General features: G+C 29.2%; 1 protein-coding gene across 1 annotated transcript; it reads left to right on the top strand.

Moving 5' to 3' along the window:
* The first annotated feature begins 1,986 nt into the window (after positions 1-1,986).
* LOC111613643 (spermidine synthase-like) lies at positions 1,987-27,827 on the top strand. The gene is made up of 9 exons (XM_023354998.1): positions 1,987-2,037; positions 2,112-2,253; positions 19,173-19,293; positions 19,373-19,465; positions 20,606-20,759; positions 20,821-20,904; positions 27,117-27,262; positions 27,336-27,458; positions 27,516-27,827. The coding sequence occupies exons 2-9, from the start codon at positions 2,123-2,125 to the stop codon at positions 27,537-27,539; spliced, it is 876 nt and encodes a 291-aa protein (XP_023210766.1). The 5' UTR covers positions 1,987-2,037; positions 2,112-2,122; the 3' UTR covers positions 27,540-27,827.
* The last annotated feature ends 23 nt before the right edge of the window (positions 27,828-27,850 follow it).

The following is a 27,850-nucleotide window of genomic DNA, read 5'->3' as shown; positions in this document are numbered from 1 at the left end:
TAAGTTAACATATACGTGTAAAATTGCATATTTTAATGATATATAATATTAACTTGACCCTATAACAAAATCCGCGCAATTTTGCTGAATAAATAAGTTAACATATATGGGAAAATTGCATATTTCAAAAGGATTGCGATATAAAGGTTGACTTTATATCGCAATCCGCGAAATTTCGCGGCATTAATAAGTTAACATATACGTTTAGAGTTGCATATTTAAAAGATATATAATATTAGCTTGACTTTATAACGCAATTTGCGAAATTTTGCTGAATCGATAAGTTAATTTATACGTGTATGATTTCTCGTTTAAAAGATATAAGATATTTGCTTCACTTTATAGCACAATCCGCGAAATTTCGCGGCATTAATAAATTGACATATATTAGTAGAATTGCATATTTAAAAGATATATGATATTAGTTTAACTTTATAACGCAATCCGCGAAATTTCGCAGCATCAATAAGTTAACTTATACGTGTACAATTTCTTATTTAAGAGATATATGATATATGAAATTTAGCACAATCCGCTAAATTTAGCAGAATTAATAAGTTAAGCCTCGTTTAAATACTGGCTCCCTTTCATGGTCGAGCCATGTTGCCAGCTAAAACACGTAAAAATACTACTAAAGTAGCCAAGACGTAGTCAAATATTGTAGCGTCACATCACTAGCGGACATTTGAATTTGCCGACTAGAACGTTCTGTTAACCGGTGTGACAGTTAATCGGGGGTCGGATAATCGATCTTCTACTGTATTAATTTTTTTATTTTCGTGGCCAAATTATGCAAATATTATTACCGTCGACTTCATTCTTTCACTATTTCTTTCAAACCTTACGCTACTCGTTACATCTAACTACTAAAATCTTATATAAAGTTTTTTATACAGCAGCATAGACTGAAAATTTGTATATATATTTTTCGCATAACACACACGGCATTTCTAATTTAAGTATCGTCTACCCCGAAATATTACAGGACACTTTTCATTAACATGCTACTATTAAACAAAATGGAAACTCTATAAAGCTATTGAAAAAGACTTGAAAAGCAAAATGCGTGGTTCGTCAAGAACTGCTTCGCTTCTCAAACGGTTTTAGGATATTTTAAACTACCCTATAGTTTATAAAAGTTTTCGTTACGTTAATATAACTTATATATTGATTGTGGTGATTATTCTTCTATCGCCTATTTCTTTTAGACTATGTTTTGGCAATTGACCTTTCTTAATAATTTTTATAATTTCTTTATTTATATTTGTTATTATTTCAGTTGTAAAATCCTCTTTTAGTTCTGTAAAATCTCCATTTTTGACCAATTCCAACCGCTTGCTTCCTTCTCATTAGTTAACAACTAAAAGAAGTTATTCTGCTTTATCCGCTTTAAGAACAATTATATTATTTTGTTATAGGCTTGGGGACACATTTACAACACCTTCCTGTCGACCAACCGCCGAAATTCGAAGTCGAAGGGGGAAAAATTAACACGCAATATTTTTTGTAATAAATAATAAAATTTGAGACTTAAAACATTTGAAATGTATCTAAAATAAAATCAATATAAAATAGTTCTTGTCTATTTTTTTTTCTTTCGTATTCAAATTTCCGTTTTTCGCAGGAAATTATTCTCCAAATTGCCGTGGCTGATGGGTGGGAAGTCTAAATGCAGCCTGTCAAATCTTTGGCGACTTGTCGCTGATTTCTGGTGTTTACGATTAAAATAATTTCAATTCATTTTTTGAATTAAGAAAGTGAACTTGATTTTGATCATTTTTGTTAAATACAGTAATACTTCGAACTTACGCGATAGGTGGGACTGAGCGATAACCGCGTAAGTCGGGNAAATTTTTAAAATTTAAAGAATTTCAAAATAATAAATAAAAAGTAGTTTTTGTTATTAAACCAAACGGATTTTTAAAATATTAAAAATAAAAACTGAATATTTTGACATAAATTCATAGGGGGCATTGACCGTTAAACATGTGGGAAAAAATCAGTTTTTATTGCCAGTGTTCTTTCAAGGGAAGTCAGGTGGGGAGTGCTTCGGTTCTTGTAATGCTATTTGTAGTAAATCATTCATAATTCTTAATCTGTATTATTTATAGGCAGGAATAACATGGATGCTTTTAAGGAAGGATGGTTTAGCGAATTGGGAACTGTTGATGGAGGACACGTTCTGTCGTTAGCTGTGGACGAAGTTCTTCATCACGAACAATCTAAATATCAAGATATATTAGTATTTAAAAGGTTTGATTTAAAAATAATTCATTAATATTAATTATTCAGTAATTAGCATGGTAAATTTCATTTAGATCAATGTGAAATGAAAATATAACACTATAATTTCATTAATATTTAATTAAATATAGTGATTCATCGTGATCTTAAATCTTATTGAATTATGCCGGCTTTTCACATATATCGGTTTTCTTGTTATGAAACAAAAATATTAGGTGTACAGTATTACCATATATAGAATATAAAGCATAGCCTGAATAATATAATGATATTATGTAGTGTATTTTATTTGTCTTTGTAAGACAGAGTACTAGTATAATTTTTTAAAATTTTTGGTTTATTAAGATGAATTTTGTAGATATAAACGTATAACAAGTTATAGCGATGTTACTGGTAAATTTGTTATACGTTATAATTGGATATTTTTCAGATTTCCAAATTCTGTAGAATCTGAAAAATAATTTCTAGATGTTCATCGATTTTCATACGGAAGATTCATTTAAATTGATAAAAAATATTTAAGATTGAAATATATTATCAATGTAATGTACTGTACTGTACATTCAGCCAATGCTTATTACATACTACAAAGAGAGGAAGAGAGAACCTGTTCTTTTATAACCAGTTCTTTGAAATTTCGAACAATAACTTAGTCGTAATTTTTTCGAAATTGTTAGGTTTTCTTTATATCTTCATAATATTTTATTATATTTTTAATCAATAAATGTTTTTACTAATTTTTATTATTATTTTTTTTGTAGTAATAGTAAAACAATATTTAATTATGTTGGCATATGTAATATTGATAGAAACTTTCTGGGCAATAATCTATATTATAAATATTTATGAAATATTTATAATATAGATTACTGATAAAATTAATCAATGCCAAGATATCATCTATATCTATTTCTTTGTAATCAAAATAAAACAATAAAATGTGTGTATATAATAAATAATTATCTGGATATTTTCTCTCGTAATTAGTATATAAAAGTAATTTTATTAAATTTGAGGAAATATAAAATTGTTGAAACTTTTTTTTTTTGTTAATATAATTTTGAAATTTTATAGCGTTTCTGTTTCAGTATCATTTTTAATTAATCTTATTAATAATAATATTTTAAAAAATATTTCAAAGAAAAAAACTATTTAAAAAATTATCATTCTTACAGTACATTAAAAAATTTTTCAAATATTTCAATCAAAACTTTAGACTATATTTGTCTTAATTTTCTACATATTTGTCTTAATTTATTAATTTTAATTTTATATATAATTTAGTCATAATCATAATTTAGAAATGCTAAGAAAACTTATTAATAATTACAAATAGATGGTGGCAAGTCACAAATGTTTTTAAATACATCTGAAATTAATATGTCAAATTTTTTGACTTTGCATAAGTTCAAATTCGTTTAATAATGGTTTATGATGTAACTATTAATCTGAATTAGGTATATACAGTATAGATACATTTTAATTATTTAAAATAAATTTTAAATCTTAATTTTTGAGTTTTCATTAGCTATAGATAATTCTTTCATCTATATATGTGTGAGGATCCAAATGGGGTCGATGGGGTGTCCGAATGTGGGATAACAATCGAGAAATTAATGATCACCTTTTCAGACGCTTGTAAGAGGAATCAAAGATCTCGATTGAACAATGGAAGTTTTTGATGTAATTTGTTAAAACAATAGAAGGGACTAAAGTCAAGGAAAACGCAATGGGAGAGGAGTTGTATTCTGTCGCGACGTTGACCACTCTCATGCCCTCCATTGGGTTTCGAATTGTCACCAGGTGATGATGAAAGACCAATGGAGACGTTCCTTTGGATGAAAACTTTATAAAACAGCACAGTTCAAGGACATTGAGAGTTTTTGGTCCTTGATTTAGAGTACTCCGTTCCTGGATTCGAGCTGCATTTTACAACAAAAGCTGAGTCGATGTTCGGATTTATCTTCGGCTTCTGCTCCTGGCAAGTTTCGCCCAGGTTCACCCCACCACTGAAATTATCACTTCAAGTTAAGTTGTGCGCCCCGGGGCCAATGATCTCTACCTCGCCTTCACCGGAAGTTCAAACGAGCAACTGAACTATTGAACATTTTGAACGGACTTGTTACCCTTGTGGGATAGGCCTTATGTGTCAGTTTAAGATTTGCAAGAATATGCATATATTTAATAAACAGTTTGAAATGGGAAGCCTGTCTCCGTGAGTCGTTCTACTCCTACACGACAGTGTTGACTGCTTGTCTGTCGTGACACCTTTCCACCCAATCCTCAGACCTCACATATGTATATATCAATCAATCAATCAAATGCTTTATTGTATGAACTTTGGTTCATTACAAGGGGGTAACAGAAACAAAAATTAGTGATAATATTTAACAAGTTAATAATTTAGTACAAAATAACACAAAATAAAATATACATATTTTATATATAAATGTGGATGTTTGTATCTTCACTAAGCAACCTAGGCCGTTCAACCAAATGCTATGAAACTTGGCAGTTACATTCATATACTTCTAATTTGGATAATGTCCAGGTTAGAAGTATGTGAAACTAAAAATATTGATTGGATTTCTATTTATCAATTAATTTCTGTCTACATTAGATTTGCTGGTTTTACATGTAGCGTCATCTATTGACAAAAAATTTAAGAAAATAATAAACTAAATATAATTTTAAAAAATATATATTATATTCACTTAATTACTGTGACAATGATATAGTGCGAAATAAACATGCCATTATGCCATCACTGCAACAAGTAGCACATAGCACTTGCCTGCTTGGAGTGTCCCTGTACATCATACTTTTCCCATTATTTATAGAGTAGTGCCAGTTATGCATCTAACTCTGTTCAGGGAGAAATTTTTGAATTGAAATGACATGACTTCAGAAACAAACTGGAAGCTTGTGTATTGTTAATCTAGACCTCCTACTCTTAAGCTTTCCGTATCTTATATCAACTTTTATCTATCTAACTCCATTCTCGAGTTTAAGGAAGGACAGTCAGACAGACAACAATTGTAATTTATAAGTCTACAATTTTTTCAAATTGCAACCCAATAAGTACCTTTCAGTAAACAAGTGGATAAAACCACCAAACACTGATAGTCAGTTGTGAGTTTGTGCATTGCCAATGGACTGGCCACATGGAGTTTTGTGGGTTTTCTTCAGGTTAGTGCCACCAAAATAGGGACCAGCTTTACATAAAAGACTTCCCAGGATGTATTCCCTTGGCAGATTGCTCATCCCATGTCACATTACCTTAACCAAATAAACCAAACTAATTCTAATAATTTTTCTATAAATGTGATATTTACAAGGACATACACCACAAAATCTGGACACACTACCCCTCCCCAGATTTCATCTTCATTATTAACTGATGAACCCATTGCCCCAAACTTCCTTCACTTATACTGCTGAAAGATGTTTTAACATTCAGCCAAATTAATGTATGTGCAGCAATTTTAAGGTACAAAGTAGAGCTCAAAGTTTTTTTCTGTGCTGATGTTTATTTCCTATTTATTATCATGGCAATACTGCTTCATTCAAAACTTCCTGTAGCTGTAGTCTGTGTAATGTGCACTTTATTCACATTTTGAATTTACTGTCAAATCTGACTCCAGTATTCTTATGCCACAACTTTCAAAAGTTTTATTTACTTACAGGTTAGATGCTTTTACTGAGCATTACTTTTTCAACCTGATTTCACCAGTTTTTTTTCTTCATAACAGCAATTATTCTCACATTTTTACAAGATTTTTTTTTTATTCAAACAAATTTGGCCAACATGAAGCATTTTTAAATATTAATAGTAGACCAGTATTGATTAGTAGTCGTTGACCATCCTCTCTTCCGGAAGGAGGTCAACTACTACTATTGGTCAAATTAACTTCAACTCCTTTCCATGACAGTCCCTTCTTCCTATTGGACCCAGTGGTATGGTGGCATTTAAATAGGAAAATTACATAATATGAGGTTACTGGTGAGCACAAATATGTTTTAAGTGATTTCCGAGGGTGCTGAGTTTAAATATTTGGTCCATTTTTTGCAAAATTTGATTAATTAAAGATCATGATATTTGGCTGTGAATGAAACAGTTTCTTAGAGCTAACATTAGAAAAAAATTTAGAAAATATGATATCTTAAAAAATTTAAGATATCATATTTTTAATTGGTATCCATTTAACCAATGAAATTGTGCCATTTTATGCCATCTGAGTATTGCAATAAACGTGACAATGGTAGGCTAAAATAATCAACCTCTTTACATTATTTTCATTTTAATGTTTAATATATTATAGAATTTGATTTATATAACTACAAAGGTTATCTTACACAATGGTTTATCATACCAACTAATCAAGATAGTAACATAGAGAAATAAAGAATTTTTAAAATGTGTTATATTGGGCACTTGGTGTGATAAATCCTTACTTAAGATAACCTTTGTAGTTATATAAATCAAATACTATAATTTAATATAATAGAAGGGTTAGAAGTACAAAATAATGTAATAATCCTAATGTCTGTTTTTACTAGTGTTGCAACAAATAGTATATTCAGCCTCAGGCCGAATACCGAATATTCGGCCAGGAGCGTAGCCGAATAGCCAAATATTCAGCCAAACTATTCGGCTTGTTTAACGCACATACGAAAATTGGCGTGCAAACCGCATTATGGCAAGGACCCTTCTCTCTATTGGCCCGCTGTCACATTGGTATGCTTCGCCAATTGCGTTAATTCTTGTCAGTTGTAGTGGACAGACAAGAGTGTCTTAGCAGTATGTGATAAATGATGATATCAAATGTGGATAACAATGAAATGACCTACATGTGTAAATAACGGAAAAAAGAACAGAGAAGGATCGCGAAGTGAAAATGTGAAAATAAATATGAAATTGAATTGATAACATAATCGAACAAGTCGAGGCAGCTTATTGGCATGAAATTCGCAGACATCAATGCCAAACAATTGTTGTGATAGACTTCGAAAAGCTAAATGCTTGTAATAAAAGTCACTTAGCGTGCACGGGCGAAAGCCTGGGGCCGTTTGGGATACCAAGCTGTCTTGAATCTGTGAAATCATAACTGTGACTTATACCGACGTCCTATCTGTCTCTTTTCTCCATTATCACCAGTCTATGAGTCACGTAATTGTAAAATGGGAAATCTGTGACAGAAAAGTGACAAATAGAAAAAATTGTGAGTGCGAATTATGATGTATGCATAGGCATACGTGGACTAGAGCAATAGAGGAAAGAGAAAGGGAAGAGCAAAAATGAGCACTTAAAAAGAAGGATAGGTAGGGTCAGACCCTAGATGTGCGACGATTCTCGAATGAATTGGTGTGTAGGTGTGCTGATCTTTGTAATTATAAATTGTGAATACATGTGACTAATATTATGTTCTTTTTTATTTTGTGCATGTTATAAGTTATAAATAAATATAAACAAACAACACTAATCCAATAACATTAAATCTAAATACCAAAATGATTAATTTATTGTGTTTTTGTTATTTCTTATGCCTGTTTTTAGGTATTCAGTATTCGGCCGAATAATGATTAAATATTTGGTATTCAGCCGAATAGCGAAAAATAGGCCGAATACTAAATAGTAACTGAATATTCGTTACATCATTAGTTTTTACTTTTTACCTGGGCAATACTGGGCTTACCTGCTAGTTAGTGAATATGCTTATATTATCCATTGAAGCAAATATCTTTGTGATAGAACATGACCTCTATTCTTGTTATATTATAAAGTTTATTTCATATCTGAATAATCATGACCTATTTAATCTTAGTAAACACTATCTCAACAAGTTCAAACTACAAGTAGAATGATGAATTGTATTACATTTAATTGTATAAATAAATATAAAATTGCAACTTTTAACAAAAGTAATTTGCAATTTTATTTATTTATTTATACAATTAAATGTAATACCATTGGCCATGTTTTATATTTACTATTTATTTAGAATGACAAAGTTTAATTGTTTATTGTAAAGCTTCATTTAGTATGTAACAACAACCAAAGTATTGACAAGAAAAAAGCATTATTTTTATCAGAATTCATCCCACCCAAAATTTGGTGACTAGAGGACAGGAGAATGGTGAGAAAATGAACAGATTGGAAAGTTATTGATGTGAAGAACTGATAGACAATTAGTAGAGATAGATTAGTATAGTTGATATTAACTTGTTTAGTTATTGAATTTAACTTTTTGCCTTTAATTTTATTTTCATATTGCTGTTTAGTAGAATTAGTAAATACATTTAAAGTGAAATTCACTAATTTTACTTTCAGATCCATAAGAGAATTAATTAACATAGGTTCTGACTCAAAAGAATAATCTTTTTGGAGTCACTACTCTAAGAATTTAATTGCAATATATATATATTTTTTTCGATAAGTGATATCTTAATTTTCCAATATATTCTCTGATGCCATCCATCTATCTTGCTTTCTTAATCCTTTGATGAAAATTTTTTTGCAATTAATATTTTTGATACCTCATTTTGAATGAGGATTTTGTTTGATGGTTTATTATTAAGATTTGTTAAATAAGAATTATGGATGCTGAAATGATTTTTCATTTGTTAAAAATAAAGGTTTGCAATTTATTAATGTTTGAGATTGCTTATGTGTTAGAACTTGATATCTGTTTTTGATAGTGAGATTATAAGAATAGTTGGCAAAGTTTTCAAGTTATCCTACTTTTCTACATTTTTAGTAGGAAGTTAAGAAATTTTCTTTTTTTGAAACAAGTCCTACTTTTACTACTATTTTAATTACATTTAGAGATTTATTTTCCTTTTTCTTGAAAATAAACTTTCAACATGACAAACTAAGATGAATTTTGTCATTAATTCCAGTGATCTTTGCTTCTTAGATTCAAGACTGATGCCAACTAGCTCAAATGATTCAGCTTTTCATCTTTGAATAAACCTAATATGTTGTCTTTGAGTAGTCCAAATTCTTCAATTTCTGAGTCACAACTTTGTGTCCTTTCAGTGTTTACAAAAAGACAAATGTAACAAAAGTAGAGTTTATATGATGCTTAAAAACTACAGGTTCAAACTATACTCATGATTTATTGGACTTCATAGTGATATGTTTGGAGCAATGTTTCCAGATAGTGAAATAGTTGCCAAGGTTCATATGAGCTATCCAAAATACCATATATGATCTCAGAAAACCACTGATCCATATCTTTATTCTATTTTACTTTATGATGTGAAAAAGTTGGTCTTACAGGCCAACCTAGCAATGACAAGAGTTATTTGCTAACTCTTTTAAATATATGCATAGTGTAATTTTAATCAAAAGATCTGAGGGATCGGGCCTCACACATTTAATTAAAATGAGAACTACACACTTCTTTGAAGTAGGCTAAGTTGAAACCAAGTATAGTTTACACATAATTAGCATATATTATTTTAGTACCTACTGTACTGGTATTTATAGAGTAAATTGGTAATCAATAGTCTTAAAGCCTACAACTTTGTAAGAAAAAAAATGCATGCAACTGCTGGAAGCCTGCAAAATTCACTTGCAGTCTATATACAGAAAAGGTTGCTTTTTGGATAAGGGGGAATAAAGGCTCTCTGGCTTAATACAAATTTTAAATGAAAATGTCTTGATGATAAAAGATCTAATAACTTCTAGCAATGATAAATCACTTATTGCCACCAAATGTTAACAAAGCAGTTTGATTTGATTTGTGAAATGGATCCTATAGGTTCATCCTCTAGGAACAATAGGTTCCAATTTGCATTTCTTGTGAAAATTGGAACCTACTGTTTAAATATCACATGTATTTGAGAAAGGGATAAAAGAATATGGATAGCAAGCTGTGTTGACTTGATTATTTTTACATTGATTGATTATTTACGTTGACTTCTACAATTTTTTAAACTTCCTAAATGGTGAAGAATTTGATATGTAAACACATTCAATAAATGATTGTTTTTGAAATATGTTGAAACATAATTATTGACCTTGTTTACTATTGAAAGGGTCTATTGATCAAAGACCAGCAGTAAAAAAATATTTTGCCACAGAGCTACTAAAATGAGAAAAGGTTCATATTGGTTATCACAGTGTGTAAAAGAATCTCTATTGAAGAAGCTCAACTGGTTGCATTTTCTAGTATATGCATGATGATTAAGATGTGTTTTGGAATAATTGAAAGTGTAGTTAAGAAAGTTTGGAATGATGCACCTCACTTGCTAATTATTTACTTTACTATTTCTATTAACATTCATGTACATTTTGCTATTGTGAAATAATTATCAGTATTTTAGCTAACTAAATTTTAAATTCAATTTAAGTTACAAATCAAAAAGTATGCTTAAAATGTAAGTGGTAAATTATATTAGTTAAATGATTTTTTTTAATTAAAATCACAACAAAAAATGAAACTCCAGAAGGAAAATTTATTATTTAAAGCAGAATCCAAGTTCATATTTTTCAGAAGCATGCTAAAAATATCAGTTAGTGTTCTACTTACAGAAATTATTCAGTCAGTATGTGAGATCACTTAATTAATTAAATTGATGTGTTTATGAATGAATTGAAGTTTGAATCTCAAATTAGTCCAAATGTGTTTTATTTTCATTTGACTTTTTTTTTTCCTTTACTGCTTAGAGCATTTTTTCCTTTACAGGATTTTACTATCAGAATACACATGTATACAATAAAGAATGCAAACATACTCTTGTGTTAATAATGAAATAAAAGAAAACAAAATTAATTTTGTATAAGAAATTTCATTTTATTATGCCTAAGTTTTATAATTATTGATTTGACATCGTAATTTTTAACCAAAAATAAATTTTCTGTTTCTTACTTTTTAATCTAATTTTTGTTATAGATTTATTTGTTTCTGTTACTGTTTTTGAATAGTGTTAACTTACTATTATAAGAGAACCAATTCAATGCAATTTATATTCAAATTTATATCAAAAATTTTTTTCTTAATGGATTTTGCCAATAGAGTTAAATGTAAACTTTGTTGTGATAGTTTCTTTCAAATAATTGTAAACATATCATTATTCTGTTAACTTAAATTGATTAAAGATTTATTTCTTCATATGAAAATAAATTAAAATTACTATTTTTTGTTATATTTTTATATTTTATTTTCCATCTTTATTAATAAACATAAAATATCAATAAATTTGAATTATTAAATGAAAATTAAGCTAGCAATTAAATGAAAATTAAGATGTATATTTTAAATGTAAATAATATTTCAAGTTAGATACTGCTAAAATAGTAGAATTGCTATTTTTGAAGTAACTAAAATTATCAAGTATTTCCTCCTCTTAGTAAACTCTTGAGTAGGAATTTTTTACACAGGCTATTTGAAAACTTTTTTACAAATTCCTCATTTTTACATTTGGCATTTTATAAATATTCTGTTCCAGAAATTTTGCTCTAAATTTTCTAGTCTGATATTTCTACTTTTTCTTTAAATTATTTTTTAATTACTCATTCTAAATTCAAATAAATTTGATGTTAATTTTTGTCAGTGGATTTATTCCCTTTGATATTACAATCAATTTGTTTCATTGACAAATGGAAATGATATAAATAAAGGAATATAATACATATTAAATTTGTCTTATCATTTTCCATTACTGCCTGCATTTTTTTTTTAAACTTAGATAAATATTAAGTATAAATAAATATGTTATTAACAAAGTGCTTAGATTTTCTTACAACATCTATTTATAGTTTTATTTTAATAGCAAATCTAATTCATGATAGTACTAGTATTAATTTCCCATTTCATTTATCATTGATAATTAAATATTTATTAATAAAAAAGATAAATGTTAAGCAGTAATTATGAGATATTTATAAATAAGTATTGATTTGAATAAAATATGTACAATATATGATTGTATTTTGAGAACATATCCAACTGTATAAGCAGGGTTGCTCTGGAAAATTTTAAAAATTGCCAATAATTTTATGATTTTAAATTTTTTTCACCACTTCAAATTACTTATCACCACCAGTTTTACTTAATAATTAATGCAGGTGCGAGTAGCCTTATAATTATCAGTTTGGAGTCTAGAAAGCAAAAGTAAGCTGTTGATTAGAAATAGGAATCATTTTTGAATAATTTTTTAATGAATGATATCAAATGACATATTTGATCAGTGCTTAAACAGCATTTTACATGTTCAATCATGTCAAAATTTTTGTTTTAGTCTACTGAACAAAGATCAAAGTGAAAAATGTCACCTCAAAAAATCTCCAGTCTGAAAACATTGGATAGGACTGCATGAAACTGTCTTTTGTTCTCAATGTCACCTTCTACTTTCCTGTCCGAACTTGCTGTGTGACATCATGACATTGCTAGATGTATGGTGCATGTGACACCCATCACACAGGAGTTTGAAATTCTGCTGTTTTTCTGAAACATGATTTGCGATTTAATTTTATGCTGAATGCCAAAATAAGTGGACTAATTTTTAATTGCCACTTTAATAAAAATATTGCCAAATGGCACTATTCAGTGCAACCAACTTTAAGAATTATTATTAATTTATGTCTGTAAAGAGTTTCTGGATAAACTTTTATTTCTGATTTATGTTGGAAATTGTGAAAAATAGTTTAATATATCAGATTTAATACTGACTGTATTATCATCATGATTATTTGCTATAAATTGTTCATAAATACCTCCAAAAGTTGTTTAAATCAAGAAAAAGAATACTTAAATGAATTATATATATCATATTTGCAAAATCTGATAAAAGAAATTTATCATTCATCCTTCATTAAAGATGAAATATACAAAAGTTTATTCAAAATAAAGATCTTTTAAATTCAAATTACAGTACTTTGATTCATTTATATTTTAAATTATTTCTGAAGTGAATGAAAACACAGTGTCTTTTTACTTTAAAAACCAATGAAACATGTTATATATTTCAAAAATCACTTTCTCATTCTTTAAATATAATGTGTAAACCTCATAACCAAACTAATTGTAAACTAACTGGAAATGTAAATATAAAATAAACCAACATGATACCTTCTATTTTCCAGCAAACCAGACTATAATATAAAAAGAAAAAACATGTTTTCAGCCATATTCGATTGGTCTTCAGGTTACATTCATTAAAAGTATGTCCCAAATTATTCTATTATAGAATATTGATTTAAATGTTTGAGAATCAAGGTCAAAAATTTAAATCAGTATTCTGTTTAAGATTTTATTTTTTATGGCTTAGAAATGCAAGTTTCAGTGACAAACTATATTCCATGCATATAATAGCATGCATAGATATAACAGCACGTATAGATAGGGCAAAATTGGCAATATATCCTTATATTAATATATTAAAATACTTTGCAGGTAAAGTATTTTAAAAAACTAACTATATTTTAAACAGACTTTCATAATATCAGAAGAATTTTTTATTTATTTTTGATAATGATTATCACAGATATCATTGCATAGTTGTTGTATCAGTATATTTACATTGATACAGCAGTACAGTGCTCTTATAAGCAAAGCAGGATGTGTTTCCAAAATGCAAAAACAAGTGATTTTCACATAGCATGCTCTTATTTGTGCAGAAACATGGTACTATGCTTTGATTGTTCAAATAGCATTGTTAGTATTTTTGAAAAACTGTTCTGTTCTTTATTCAAATTTTTGTTGTAATCTGATGATGATGTGAAATATCTCAAAACATTTAATTGTAATTAACACATTTGCAGCATCAGTAGATAAATGTTTAGGCAGCTGCTGGGCGCTACAAGTCATAGGTGACTCGTAGTCTATTTTAATACAGGGCAGCACAAGTCACCCATGCCTCATACTATTAAATTAATATATTTTATTGCCCCTAATAAAATAACATCGATATATCAAGTATGATGTTTGTAGAATAATGTTATCAAAACACATGTGCCGGCCCCACGGAAAAACAAGCAATTATGTTTATCGCCCTAACTAGACATGTCCATACGGGTCGCATGTGCCTTGTAACACCACGAATGTGTTAATATATAAAATAACTCCTTAATTTCATAGTGTTTGAGTATTTTATTGAAACTTGAATGATAACTTGGCACCAGGATAATGAGTTAAGAAAAATGCTTATTTTAGAACATTACAGCAAATATTTTTATTCTGAGATCTGAACAGCTTCAGCTAACATTCAATGTGAATAAAGTCTGTTATCCAACTATATCAGCTCAAACATACTTTAAACTTTATACAAGTAAAAATTACTTTTAAACACATTAAATTTTAAGACATTCAGAAAAATAAAATAGAGTAGAAAAGCATATAGGTTAACAATATAATGAATAAAAAATATAAAGGCTTATAATAAAAATTTAATTTCATACTAATACTGTATAGCAGTGGTCCCAAACTTTTTTTATTCCAGGTGTCCTTGCTAAATGCAGATTTTCCCAACATTTCCTATGTCAAGTTCTAACAAGTACATTAAATTCTAACATTATAAAAGTTTTATAACATTTTGTGGCACCCCTGTGAAGAAGCTGCAGCACCGTAGGGCATTGCTGTATAGTATTCATACAGCATAGGCTGAGGGAAAGATGCATTAAAAGAGTAATACAAGTTAATGAAATTAGATAAATAAGCACGAAATGAAATACTATGCTGTGTTTTTTTTTTATGGAACTGAAGTGATCAAATTGTGGACCATAAATATGTAACAGCTTTAAAGTGGTTTTAACTATTTTACTTGTTATCAATGTAAAATATCCTTGGTTAACTAATTTTTGGGCTATTCTGTATGTTTGTTGTTTCCAAAGAAACTCCATTTTGTACATTTAAACACTAACTGATTATGAAAAAACTGTTAAATTATTCCTAAATGTTGTTATGCATTTTAATCATATTATACTAGTATCAAGTTTTATTAATTTCCATGACAGTTAAGTTGAATCAATTTTTTTCTTCATGTTTGTTTCTAAGTTTAAAGAATCAATAATACAGATTTTTTTGTCCCAATAACAAATTAAATATATCTGGTACCTGGTTATATGGTACAATCAAATTTAATTTACAATTTTTCAGTTTGATCTTAAATTGAACTGTTTACAAATAAATAACTAAAACAGTGCACTAAATTTGATGTTAAATTGTTTTGCAGTAAAATTAAACAAATGTTATGTTGATATCTGAAAAGTTTTGTTTGTATTTTATTAATATTTGCTTCTGTTTTGTGTTTTTTACTGTTTTGATTTTCACACTTTTCACACAAATAATGTTGTGTACCATTGTTTTACTTGAACTGTTAAAATTCAATTATTGAAATAGTAATTACAGTAATGTTAAACAGTTCATTAATTAATTAATGATACTATAATATATCTAGGGCAATTGAGGATTAGATTTTAGACATTTCAAATAGAAAAAAAAAATTACATAGAAATATCTTCTACTTGAAAGTAAAGCTAAACTAGCCACTTTAGTTACTCAGATAAATTAATCAATGAACCATTAATGATGGGTTCAGTCTGAAAATATGTGTATTTTCAGACTTAACATTCAATATATAATGAGGTTTTTGCATATCTATATTGGTTGTTTGAATGGAACTATTTAATTCAATTGGCTAAGACAGTGGTTCCCAAACTTTTTGATTCTTGGCACTCTTGCTAAATCTAAATTTTTCTAAGATGTCCTGTGTCAAATTCTAACAAGTACAATTTGCGAAATAGCAAAATAGCCAATATTGTTTTTAATTAAATAGTCAGGACATTAAGTAAAAAATAAATAAAAGACATATTTAAGATAACAAAAAAATGTAATTGAACAAATTCAATTAATTATGATTAGTGGGATGGACAAGCTGTTGATCATGGCACATTTTCTCAAATCTTGGAATCAAACTGGATACAGCCACTCTCATTTCCTTCTTCACATTGATTTTCATGGAATGCTTAGTTTTTATCATGGCAACAAACTCAGCTTTGCACAAAAAAGAAGTTGCAAATGGAATTAAGATTCTTTGAGCTTTATTACTCAGAAGGAATATTCATCTTTTACTGATATCCAAAATTCAGTTAATTCCATACTGCTAAATTTTGTTTTCAACATATTGTCGCAAGACAACTCAATAAGATTCTCTTTTTATGCAGTAGTAAACTCAGATATGGCACTGGCATTAAATGGATCTTGAATCTATGCAAATTTATTGATATGATCATTTTGAAAATATTTCCCAAATCAGGTGATAAATGTTCTTCAAAAATAATTTCATACCTAGAGAGAAATCAACTCCATTGGAGGTCAAAAACTGTTGCAACAAAGGAAAACATTTTTTCCTCTGTCTTCATTTATTTTTCTTTTCCATAGTTTTAATTTTTTTATAAAAGCTGAAATTTTCTCAATCGACTTTAAAAGGCACATGTTGCTTCCCTGCAGGGAAAGATTCCGAGCATTCAGCTCTTCAAAAAAATCTCATAAGTATGCTAGTTTTACTAAAAAATCTTCATTCACAAAATTTTTGGCATACTTGTGGTCTCCCTCTTTAAGAAAAATATAAATATCCTTTGCAGTTCAAACATATGAGACAAAACATTACCTGGAGAGAGCTATCGCTCTCTTGTAATGTTTTGTACTTTTTCAAAATGCTATAGTACAATAAAGACATGTGCTCGGATCTTATATCCTCACATAGTTTTTTGAAAACTTTTGCCTTCAACGGCCAAATTTTTATAAAGTTTACTACATTTAATACATATTCTAAGACCTGGTTCAATATAGGACAGATATTTTGATGTGAGTGCTTCCTTGTCAATAACATAATGGGTCCACAATGCATCAGGGTATTTATTTAGAAAAAAATGATTGCAATCCTCCATAACACTTGGACATAGAACGAGCACCATCAATACAGATACCAATGCATTTGGTCCATTTTAAATTATTTTTGATATAAAAATATCAAGGATCTTGAACAAGCCCTGAGCCTTAGCACCAGCAGTGATACTTTTACAAAAGGAAAAGTCTTCTACAATGTTATTACTATCTATAAACTGTACATAGCAAATTAAGTGAGCATCATTATTATCTGTGTAATCATCCAGCTGCAACCCAAATTCCTTTCCTTTTATTTTTTCAATTAACTGAACATTAGAGGTCTGTTATGTGCTGTATTCTGCAACTGATAGTGTTATTGGACAAAGGCACTTTTGGAAACTGTTTCCCAGCAGACTCATCGATCATAATATTCACCATATCCTACAGCAGCCGGTAGAATAAAACTTTTTACATTTTGCAATTCTATGTGCCATCTTTATTACTGAGTTAATGATTTGCACCAAGTCTGCTAGATGTTGCATCTTATCACATTGAATTGAAAATGGAAGTAAAATGAGAAAAATTTTATATTTTGTGGCACCCCTGGAGCTCCACAGCACACACTTTGGGAACTGTTGAGCTAAGATTTTATGCTAATGTGCAATTACTAGCAGTTGCTTTTGCTGCTGCTATTTTCTGTTTTTATTGCGTTTTTTAAAACATTGCTTCTTTCCTTCCTTTTCTTTTAGACAATTTCAACACACAAATGTATTAGATCATAGACATCTTGTAAGTTGATAAGTATCTGTAATGTAAGTCAGTACAGAAAAATATCACACCATTTACTTATACTTGCACATAAGTAAATGGCAAATTTAAAGATGAGTTAATTTATAATTTTGAAAGTATTTGATTATTTTTAATCTGCATGTAATTTTTATTTGTATATATTAAGATTGTTCAGAAAGTAAGTTTGTTTTTTTACCACTAGACAGATTAGTCGTATTTTTCCCACCATTTTCATTCTAAACCATGTTATCATTGTATATTTTGATAGCTAGCATTTTAAGTCTTATTTGTAAAAAATTTTGTTTGATTCTGTGCAATTGTTTATTTTTTGTGTCCCATCAAATATGGAAGATCGAAAGCATCATTTTCGGCATATTTTCCTTTTTTATTACCAAAATATCAAAATGCTGTTCAAGCAAGGAAAAAATTGTGGTACATGTATGGAGATGATGTGTTGAAAGAATGACAGTGCCAAAACTGGTTTACAAAATTTCGTTCTGGCAATTTCAATATTGAAGACGCACCACATTCTGGATGGCCAGTTGAAGCCAATGAAAACAAAATAAAGGCATTGATTGAAGCAAACTGCCGAATAACAACACATGAAATCACTAAGAGATAAAATTTGTCAAATTAAACTGTTTATGATTACTTGAAACAAATTGGTTTCGTTTCAAAGCTTGATATATGGGTTCCACATGTTCTTAAAGAGAGATGCTCTCTTTGGTGGGATTTTAAGGAAATTTTTTTTGGAGCTTTTACCAGACAATTTAACAATTGATTCGAAAATGTACTGCCATCCAGTAAACAAACTGAGTAATATCATCAAACAGAAAAGGCAGCCAGAATTGATCAACAAAACAGGTGTAGTATTTTACCACGATAATGTCAAATTTCACACAAGTTTGGTAACTGGTCAGAAACTGTTATAACTTAGATGGGAGGTACTATCACACCAGCCATATTTGCCAGATCGAGCACATTCAGATTTATTACTTGTTACGATCTATATAATTTTTTTTTTAACTGTAAGACATTTACTTGAAATGACAATGTCAAAAATCACTTGGATCAGTTTTTTGTAAGCAACGATAAAAACTTTTATGAATGTGAAATCATGCTGCTATCAGAAATGATGACAACAGGTATTTGACCAAAATGGTCAATATATAATTCAATAAAAAATTTATTTATTATAAATATAGTGTTGTTTTTTTACGGAAAAAAACGAACTTACTTTCCGAACAACCCAATACTTATATGTAATTTTTTGACAAACATTTTTATATAAACTTTGCTTTTTAGCAAGAAGTTTGGAAGATGTCTTGTTCTTGATAATTCCATCCAGTGTTCAGAAAGAGATGAGTTTTCTTATCAAGAAATGATTACTTTCTTACCTTTAAATTCTCATCCTAATCCAAAAAAGGTATGAAAATTTTTTAAATTAAAAAAATTTATTCAGTTTTTCTAAAATTACAAAGAATCCATCCAAATTGAAATTTTAGATTTTGATAATTGGTGGTGGAGATGGAGGTGTGGTCCGTGAAGTTGCAAAGCATCCTAACGTTGAACATATAATTCAATGTGAAATAGATGAGGTAATTATAACAATACAGTAGTCCCTTGTTATATTGCACTTGTTGGGGGACAAAGAAAAAGCATATATCCAGCGGCATGATATAACCAAGTACTAAGAATTCTGGGCTTTTACTAAAAAAAATTTATATATGCTATGGAATCTCTATCCTCTATTCTTTTATCAGCAAGTGTTCCTGATATAAAACAAGCCTAGTTTTTCAATACAATTCGTGGTTATATCATATTAATTGACATTTACATAAATATCAATACCAGGAACGCCCATTTAGCATTATTGTTTCTTTAACAATGACATTTAAAGACAAATACTGTCGATATAAAAACAAAATATCAGTTGCAATTTTATTATACAGTACTATATTTCATAATAAATCACTTATTAAAAATTTGTGTAATTTATATTTTTCAATAAAAATTATAAATACAGTACTGTAATTGAAAATTTAAAAAATAAATACAGTTGACCTCCCCTATAACACTGTTGATAATTCTGTTTTATATGAATTCCATGTTGTACAAGTCACTTAGATTTTACAAATACGTGAGCCGTTCACAGCCTGGCACACGTATTCTAAGTGACTCTTACAACATGGAATTATCAACAGTGTCATAGGGGTCAACGGTATTGATCATAATAGAACATCAAAACTTATAAAATTAGAGTAAAAATTTTCTAAAAAGCAAAATAAAGTTACTACTGTATAAAAAATCTTAATTTTTCTGTTCAAAAATAAATAAATCTTTTCCTTACATATTATTACATGGTAATTTGAAATTTCACATCTTTAAGGTGTGAAATTTCGAATTCACAGAAACTTGTAAATGAGGAGACAATACTTAAAACCAATAAATAAACAACTTTTAATATCAAAAGGAAAGATAAATGACAATTGATCTGTCCACCTGTTTTACTTATTTAGATCTTAATGAATTTATTGTTTCGCCTGCAATGGAGTAAAATATGGTATTGCGTTGCAAAAAGAAATTCAATGGCAATTGATATTTTAAAATTTAAAAGCACTTGAGTCAATAAAATTTGGGAGACCCAAAAAAGCACAATATAACATGGGGCTACAGTCTATTCTAATGTAGCTTTAATTGACATATTTAATACCAATAAGTAATTTTTATTTTAATAGAAAGTGATAGAAACTTCAAAAAAATATTTGCCTTTTATGGCAGAAGGCTTTAATAGTCCTAAGTTAACATTATTTATTGAAGATGGCATAGAATTTGTAAAAAAACATAAACAGGAGTTTGATGTGATAATAACTGACTCTTCAGATCCCAAAGGTAAAGGAATAGCTTTATATAATTATCTGTTTCTTATTGACAACCAAATACTTTTTTCCAGGACCAGCTGTCTGTCTGTTCCAAAAACCTTATTATGAAGCACTCAAAGAAGCTCTTAAGCCAGGTGGCATTATTTGCTCACAAGGTAAAAGTTTATTTTGAAATTTTAGTATAGTATAGTAAACTCCTGCTAACTAGCACTTTGTCTGAGTTATATAAAGTTTTTTTGAAAAATTTGTACAGAAATTAAATTTTCTTGACAATAGAGAAATTATAATTAACAAGTTTCTGATATAATGTATGATATCACAGAGACTACCAAATATTACTATAGTTGCTAAGTTACTAGACTGTTCATTGCTATATACTGTCATAAAATTTTTTTGAGCTCATTTCTTGTAATAATAAATTCAGCAATATAAACTATTAAAGCTCACTAAAACTAATAAAGCTGATCATAATAAATTACTAAACTGTATAGTCACAACCTCATTTTCCATGCCATCAGAAAATTACAGGTTGCTTACTATAGATATCCTTTGATTAAAGCAATTAATTAATTCCTCAATGGTACCACTTACATCAAACTCATGTTAATCAAATACAGTGATACTTGGTATTCCACCAAACAATTGCCACCTGCTAGAATAAAAATATTTATTATTAACAAAAATTTAACTACAATTTTGTCATCTGTAAAAAGTTTTTTTTATGATAAAAATGAGTAATTAATTTAAAAATAAAATATAACCTTAAGAGCTGTCAGCCTTTATCAGACAAAATTATACTTGATCCAGTTTGTGTTCCACACAAATGAAATGCAAAAAAAGATTCATCATTGTATTTACAACAATTTCAAGTGGATGAAGTATTTCAACAATACATGTCTGTGACATATTAAGATTTGTTGCAAGTTCACAATTGTTTTTGTCAACATTTAACAATTTCTTTCCTCAATTTCTGTTCTTCAACAGCTTTTGGACAGCTTGTATGTTTTGTATCCTTTAGTTCAAAATTTTCCAAACGAAACTTTCAAAACCACATTTGGCATTTAGTGTGTATGGGGAAGATGCTACTAAGAGTATTTTTTCTGTTTGTATAACATATCTTTTACAAAACTTAAAATTCATATTGGGCATATTATTCTTTTTACCTGCGGACATTTCCACTTGCTTTTATTCAAACAAAATGTGATGTAAATTTAAAACAAGCATCTAAACAAAGAATAATCTCACATTGGCAGTGATGTATTCAATTTCACAACTGTTATAAATAAATTACATATCTATGTTAAGTAAAGACAGCTGTTAAAAATACAGTAATACCCCAAACTTACGCGATAGGTGGGACCGAGCGGTAACCACGTAAGTCGAATTCGCATAAGTCGGGGTATAATTTCACATATAAATACATACAAATAATTTTTAATTGGGGCCAGAGAGTAAAAAAAAACAATAATTTAGAAAAAAATGTTTAATAAAATCTTAGATAATACATATGTATAACAAATTATATTATTTTACAATTTTTCACATTTACTTGATTATCACGCTATAATTTTAACATTGTTTCCATCTCAGGGATAATACCATGACGTTTATGAATGATGCTTGAATTTAAAGACTGAGCATTCTTCACAGCTTTGAGAATTTTTTCTTTACCTTTTATAATTGTTCTGACTGTCGATTCCAGTAGATCAAACTTCTTTGCCAATTCACAAAATTTCATTTTTGTATCAAAGTCTTTAATAATGGGTACATTTGTAAAGTCAAACGCGTTAGTAACGAATCGTTCGAAAAGTCTAACGAAATAGGAATAATGATGTCATCATTCTCATTCAACTCGTTCGACTTTATGAACGTACCCAATGTTAACTTTACATTCCAAAGATAAAGTTTTTCTTTTCTTGTTTGATGCAGAAGAATTAGTTCTACTTCGTTTGGATGGCATAGTAGAGTCTATCAAGTCTCCGTAGATATAACAAACACAGAAATAAATAACACAAAATAAATTGTAGCTATGTGTCGATTCCATGCGACACGTTCGAACATTAAGCTGAACAATAGTGTGGCGGGAATGAGTAATCGAGAGTTGCGTGGCGATTGAACAAAAGACGAATCAACGAGATTTGAAAATCACGTAACTCCGGGTTCGCGTAAGTTGGGGTAGCGTCAGTCGAGGTATTACTGTATGCAAAATCTCTGTTGAGCATGGAAGAGGATATAATAATTTTTCCATTATATGGCCTGATTTTCCTTTCTGTTTCATAGTATACAGGCTAATTTATGTTGATTTTTGCAGAAAATTCAAGGGACCACAGAAATCTGTAAATGATAGGTTTTTGCTATAGATAAGTTCCCTTATAGACAGGTTTGACTGCATTTATATCCAGAAGTTTAGACTGCTTTAATTTCCTCCAAACCTGGTTTGCACCATTGGAGTCTTAGGGAAATCTCAGTACAGAAAATGGCAATATAGTGGAATCTCTCTTAACAAGCATAATTTGTTCCAGAATCTTACTTGTAATGCAAAACACTCGTTAAGTAAAACAATTTTACCCATATAAATTAATGTAAAATACAATAATGCATTCCATGCCCCAAAAAAATACTCAAATATTATATGTATAACATTTATTCAAAGAAAATTATACAATGTACATTGTTAAGGAGTGTGAATCATCATCTTTTCTTCTACCGCAGAATGAACCAACCTGGAATGTGAATTCTATTTGCAGAAAACAAATAAAATCAATTTAATTTGGAATTGGTCATTACATTTAATATGAGATGGCAGCATAACTGCCATCCTCTAGTCAAATTAATTAATTTCTAATATTTTGTTTCGTAAACACGATAAGAGTGCAGTTAAATGAACACTAGGCATCTTTTCAACCGTTTATTTGCTCTTTTTAGTTGATACGTGTTTTTACACATTTCAGGCCTTGCAATGTCCCACTTCAGTCAACTAAGTTTAACTGCACTCTATCGTGCTTACAAAACAAAAACATAGAACAACATGGTTTCAAACCAGTACAAATTCTAATATTTAATTATAGCCTTTACATAGCCTAAGAATTTGGCATATCATTTGGTGTGTTTATTATAAACATCAACAACCATAGCCATACAGTAGACCCCCCTATAACGCTTAGATACGTTCCACGCTAACCGAAAATTACGTTGTAGGAATGAGCCAATCGCAGCCCGATAGGTGGGAACTTTACGGACTAAGGCTGTTCGAAAGGTTTTCTTCTATAAAATTAACCGATTCTAGACTAATTCCACTCAACATTTCCAAAATACGTATAATTTTTTGGGAATAATCTGTATAAACTATGCTATAAACAAAAAATTGTAGGATTACTTACACCGTTCGACTACGCCGTTGCTTAAAGCTGGTTTTCATCGCGGAACAGCACGCGAAACGACGGCCGCAATTTCTGATAACGAATTTTTGGCGGAAAAATAACTTGACCTTTGGAGACATCATTAATATAAATAATTTTTATGGACGTTGAATAAGAAGTGTTTCTTTCACAAGAAATGTATAAAATTAGTGCTGTATTAGACTTACGGTACCTAATTTACATACTGTGCAGACGATAATAAACTCAACTTACTAGCCTAAAATCTCCGTAGCGTGTTGCCAGGCGGCAGAAAGCATATATATAATTATAATAAAGTTACAATAAATTAAGTTAATATATAATTATATATACAGTACCTAATTTATATATAATTAATATATAATTATATGTACAGTACCTAATTTATATATAATTTATATATAATACTAAACAGACGATAGCAAACTCAATTTAGCCGCTCCGTAGCGTGGCGCAGGGTCGGAGGAAAGTAGTTCGGCTGCTCATCCACTATTGGTCCAGACTCTATCAATCTTGTCGCAAAACGACATTATAGGAGGTACGTTATACGAAAGTTGCTACAATTTTTTCGCTACGTTCTAGGAATTGTCGTTATAGGAACGTACGTTATAGGGGGGTCGACTGTATATTATATAATATGTGAACACATAATATATAATATGTGTGATCACAAGCAACACTAAGATGCTCACAGAAGAAGTGCTAATCACAAACTGATGGAACATGTGCACAATCCAGGGCTTCCCCTCTTCTCGTCACTTGTTATGCAAAACATTGCTCATTAAGCGAATCAATTTTTACAATTTGTTCTGCTCATTATGCAAATCACTCATTATGTGAGGTGATCATTAAGCAAGGTTCCACTGTACCTGCAAAATGTCACAATGAAAGTGTATGTTGGTTTTTGGTTAAGCTTACAGGCATGAATTGGGAAAATTTGCCAAAATGCAGAGAAACAGTGTTTTAGGAGTGAAATTGGAATGTTGTTTACTGTTTTCAATTGTCACAGCATTATCTATTTACATGGTTGTATGCTTGAAGTAAGGATTTTATGAAAAACAAACCAAAACTGAAAATCCATAATTTCAAAACTTTTCAGCACTACTTAATGGGTAAAAAAAAATTATATCAGCTTGAATTAAAATGAAACATTCACTAATTTCACAACATGGCTTATTAATTAATTTGCAAATTTTCTGTTTAAAACCTTTTTTTGAACTGTCAAGATTAAATAGAAGTTTTATCATTGTTGTTTATGCTAGTCTATCTATATAACCCACTGAACACGTGTCCGTCCGCGTAACGGTATGCCTAAAACGAGCACTAGAGGTGCCCTAGCGATGATTTTAAATTAACAATAAATTATTTTTATTTGTAATAGGAATTTATTATTGATATGAATTTATTATTTATACCAGGGAATGGTATAAATAATTATTGTATTATATGCCTTGATTAACCTTGCACCGCACGTTTAAAACATCCCATGACTCACAAGTCAGTGAATGTCGCGCATTGATTCACAGGAAATTTTTTGAAAAAATGGCAGATACATTTAAAATTGAGGTTTACAACTGAAGGTAAATAAGCAAATTAAACTATTTTAAAGTTTTATACAATGTTTAATAGATAGAAATATAGATCCATATGACGCGATTGGGACTTTAACAGAGCTGTAGAGCATATTGATAGAAATAAAAAAGTCAAAGGAACCGTCTTTCATGGGAATTTGTAAAGAAAGTCCACTAGGGGGCATCCCAGGCTACTAGTATAAAATAATCTAATACACTTGTATTAGAAATGATTTGCTAGATGTATTAAAGCTAATTAATAATTAGATAGCAATTTTTTAAACATTTTCCTTTATTTTTATAATTTGTTATACTTCAATCTTATTTTATATTTTAAAACATTATATGGTTGCATTAGAGGAAAAAAACTGTTATTAATAATGAAAAAGTCAGTCAAAACTTTGGTGCATTTTTTTAATGATAAACGTTTTGCAAAAAGATAATTATCACCCTTTGTTAATGTAACAAAATAGGTCATTCATGGTATTGTTAATGATTTCAATTTTATTTCCTTGATTAAAGGAAATAATAGATTATAATTGTTTTTGTTATTCTATGATGATATATGTTATTAATTTACCAGTTTTCTGTGTTGCTTGGCAAATTCTATGCTATTTACTTATTTGGAAAATATTAGTTAAATCACACAAACTATATGAATGAATTAATAATTACTAAGAACAGTTAACCTGGATTTTGTGTTCTAATGTGCAATAATTTGAGGAAATTTTTAGTTCTGAAAATCAATGTTTAATTAATTACAAAGTAAATTTATAAAATGTGGATGCTATCATATGAATGCTTAAAAGTATTTTGAAAATAACAAAACTGACATTATTATTCTTCAATTGCTTTGATCTATAATTAACCATTAAGCTGATTTGAAATTTAAGAAAAATTTACATTAAAATTGTGCTTGTCTCATGAAAACCAATAAATGAAATAGAAAGACACATTAGATAAAAAAGATTTTAAAGCATAACTAATGGATCATACAAGTTGATGGAAAACAGTCCAACAGAAGAAAATTGTCAAAAATGAATCTCTTTGAACAATAAAATTACATAGTTTGGACTCTATTATAAACCTTGAGTCTAGTTTCTGCAACTATAGCAATGTGTGTTTTACATGTACTAATAACTGTAAAATGCAATATTCAAGAATCAACTATAAGAATGATAATACTTCAATCCACTGTCAAGATTTTAGATATCCTTAAACCATATCCCAAAAATCTTTGCAGATTCATATTTTGGTAAGAGATTAAATGAAATAATGTATTCTAGGAAAAGTATCTGCAAAACAAGTAATAGTGTTTTGTTGTTCTGAAATAGCAGTAATGAAAAAGTACAACTTTTCTGACAAATGAAATTACACAATTTTTTTCTCTATTTTTAGGAGAATCTATTTGGTATGATTTAAATCTCATTAAAGATATGGTAGACATGTGCCAGACACTATTTCCTGTGGTTGGTTACGCATCCATATACATACCAACATATCCCAGTGGACAGATAGGATTTCTGATGTGTAGTCTAGCACCGGTAAAAATATTATTATTTTTTACTTTGCTTTTTCCAATATAATAATTATTGAAAATTGTTTTTTTGTATTAAGGAGACAAATTTTAGAGAACCTCGACGTATATTCTCGGAAGAAGAATCTAAACTAATGAGGCTACGATATTATTCTTCCGAAATTCACAGGGCAGCCTTTACACTTCCGGCATTTATCGAGAAGGTAAGCATTTTGTTTATTTAACTATTTCTGCCATTAGACTAATATTTATTTTTACAGAAACTATGGCATTCGAACGAATAGGGAATTTGAAGTTCGGATAGAAGTTACTAGGCGATGTTGTGATAGCCGTGCAATATCACACTGTTTTCCTATGCCAGTTTGAGTGTAGGGACCAAAAACAAAACTCGAAGTTCTTCTATTAACAAATATCATTTCAATCAAAATTTATTTTTAGCAGCATGAAAAAAATATATAGGCTCTATTTTTTAAGTACTACAATATAAAAACTGTAACATTATATTTATAAGGAAAAAGGAAGTATTTAAGACAAGTTTTATATTTCTGTAACAAAATGGAAGGTAGTTTGCGGGATAATTGTGAATTTATATCAA

Source organism: Centruroides sculpturatus, unplaced genomic scaffold, assembly GCF_000671375.1.
Source record: "Centruroides sculpturatus isolate CEXI.00-Female unplaced genomic scaffold, Cexi_2.0 scaffold1960, whole genome shotgun sequence".
NCBI classification, from domain to species: Eukaryota; Metazoa; Arthropoda; class Arachnida; order Scorpiones; family Buthidae; genus Centruroides; species Centruroides sculpturatus.
This window is presented reverse-complemented; position numbering and strand designations above follow the sequence as displayed.

Coding starts and splice junctions, on each gene's coding strand:
- LOC111613643 (XM_023354998.1), top strand. CDS start 2,123: ATGGATGCTTTTAAGGAAGGATGGTTTAGCGAATTGGGAACTGTTGAT. Junction 2,254..19,172: donor GATATATTAGTATTTAAAAG/GTTTGATTTAAA, acceptor TTTGCTTTTTAG/CAAGAAGTTTGGAAGATGTC. Junction 27,459..27,515: donor TTCCGGCATTTATCGAGAAG/GTAAGCATTTTG, acceptor TTATTTTTACAG/AAACTATGGCATTCGAACGA.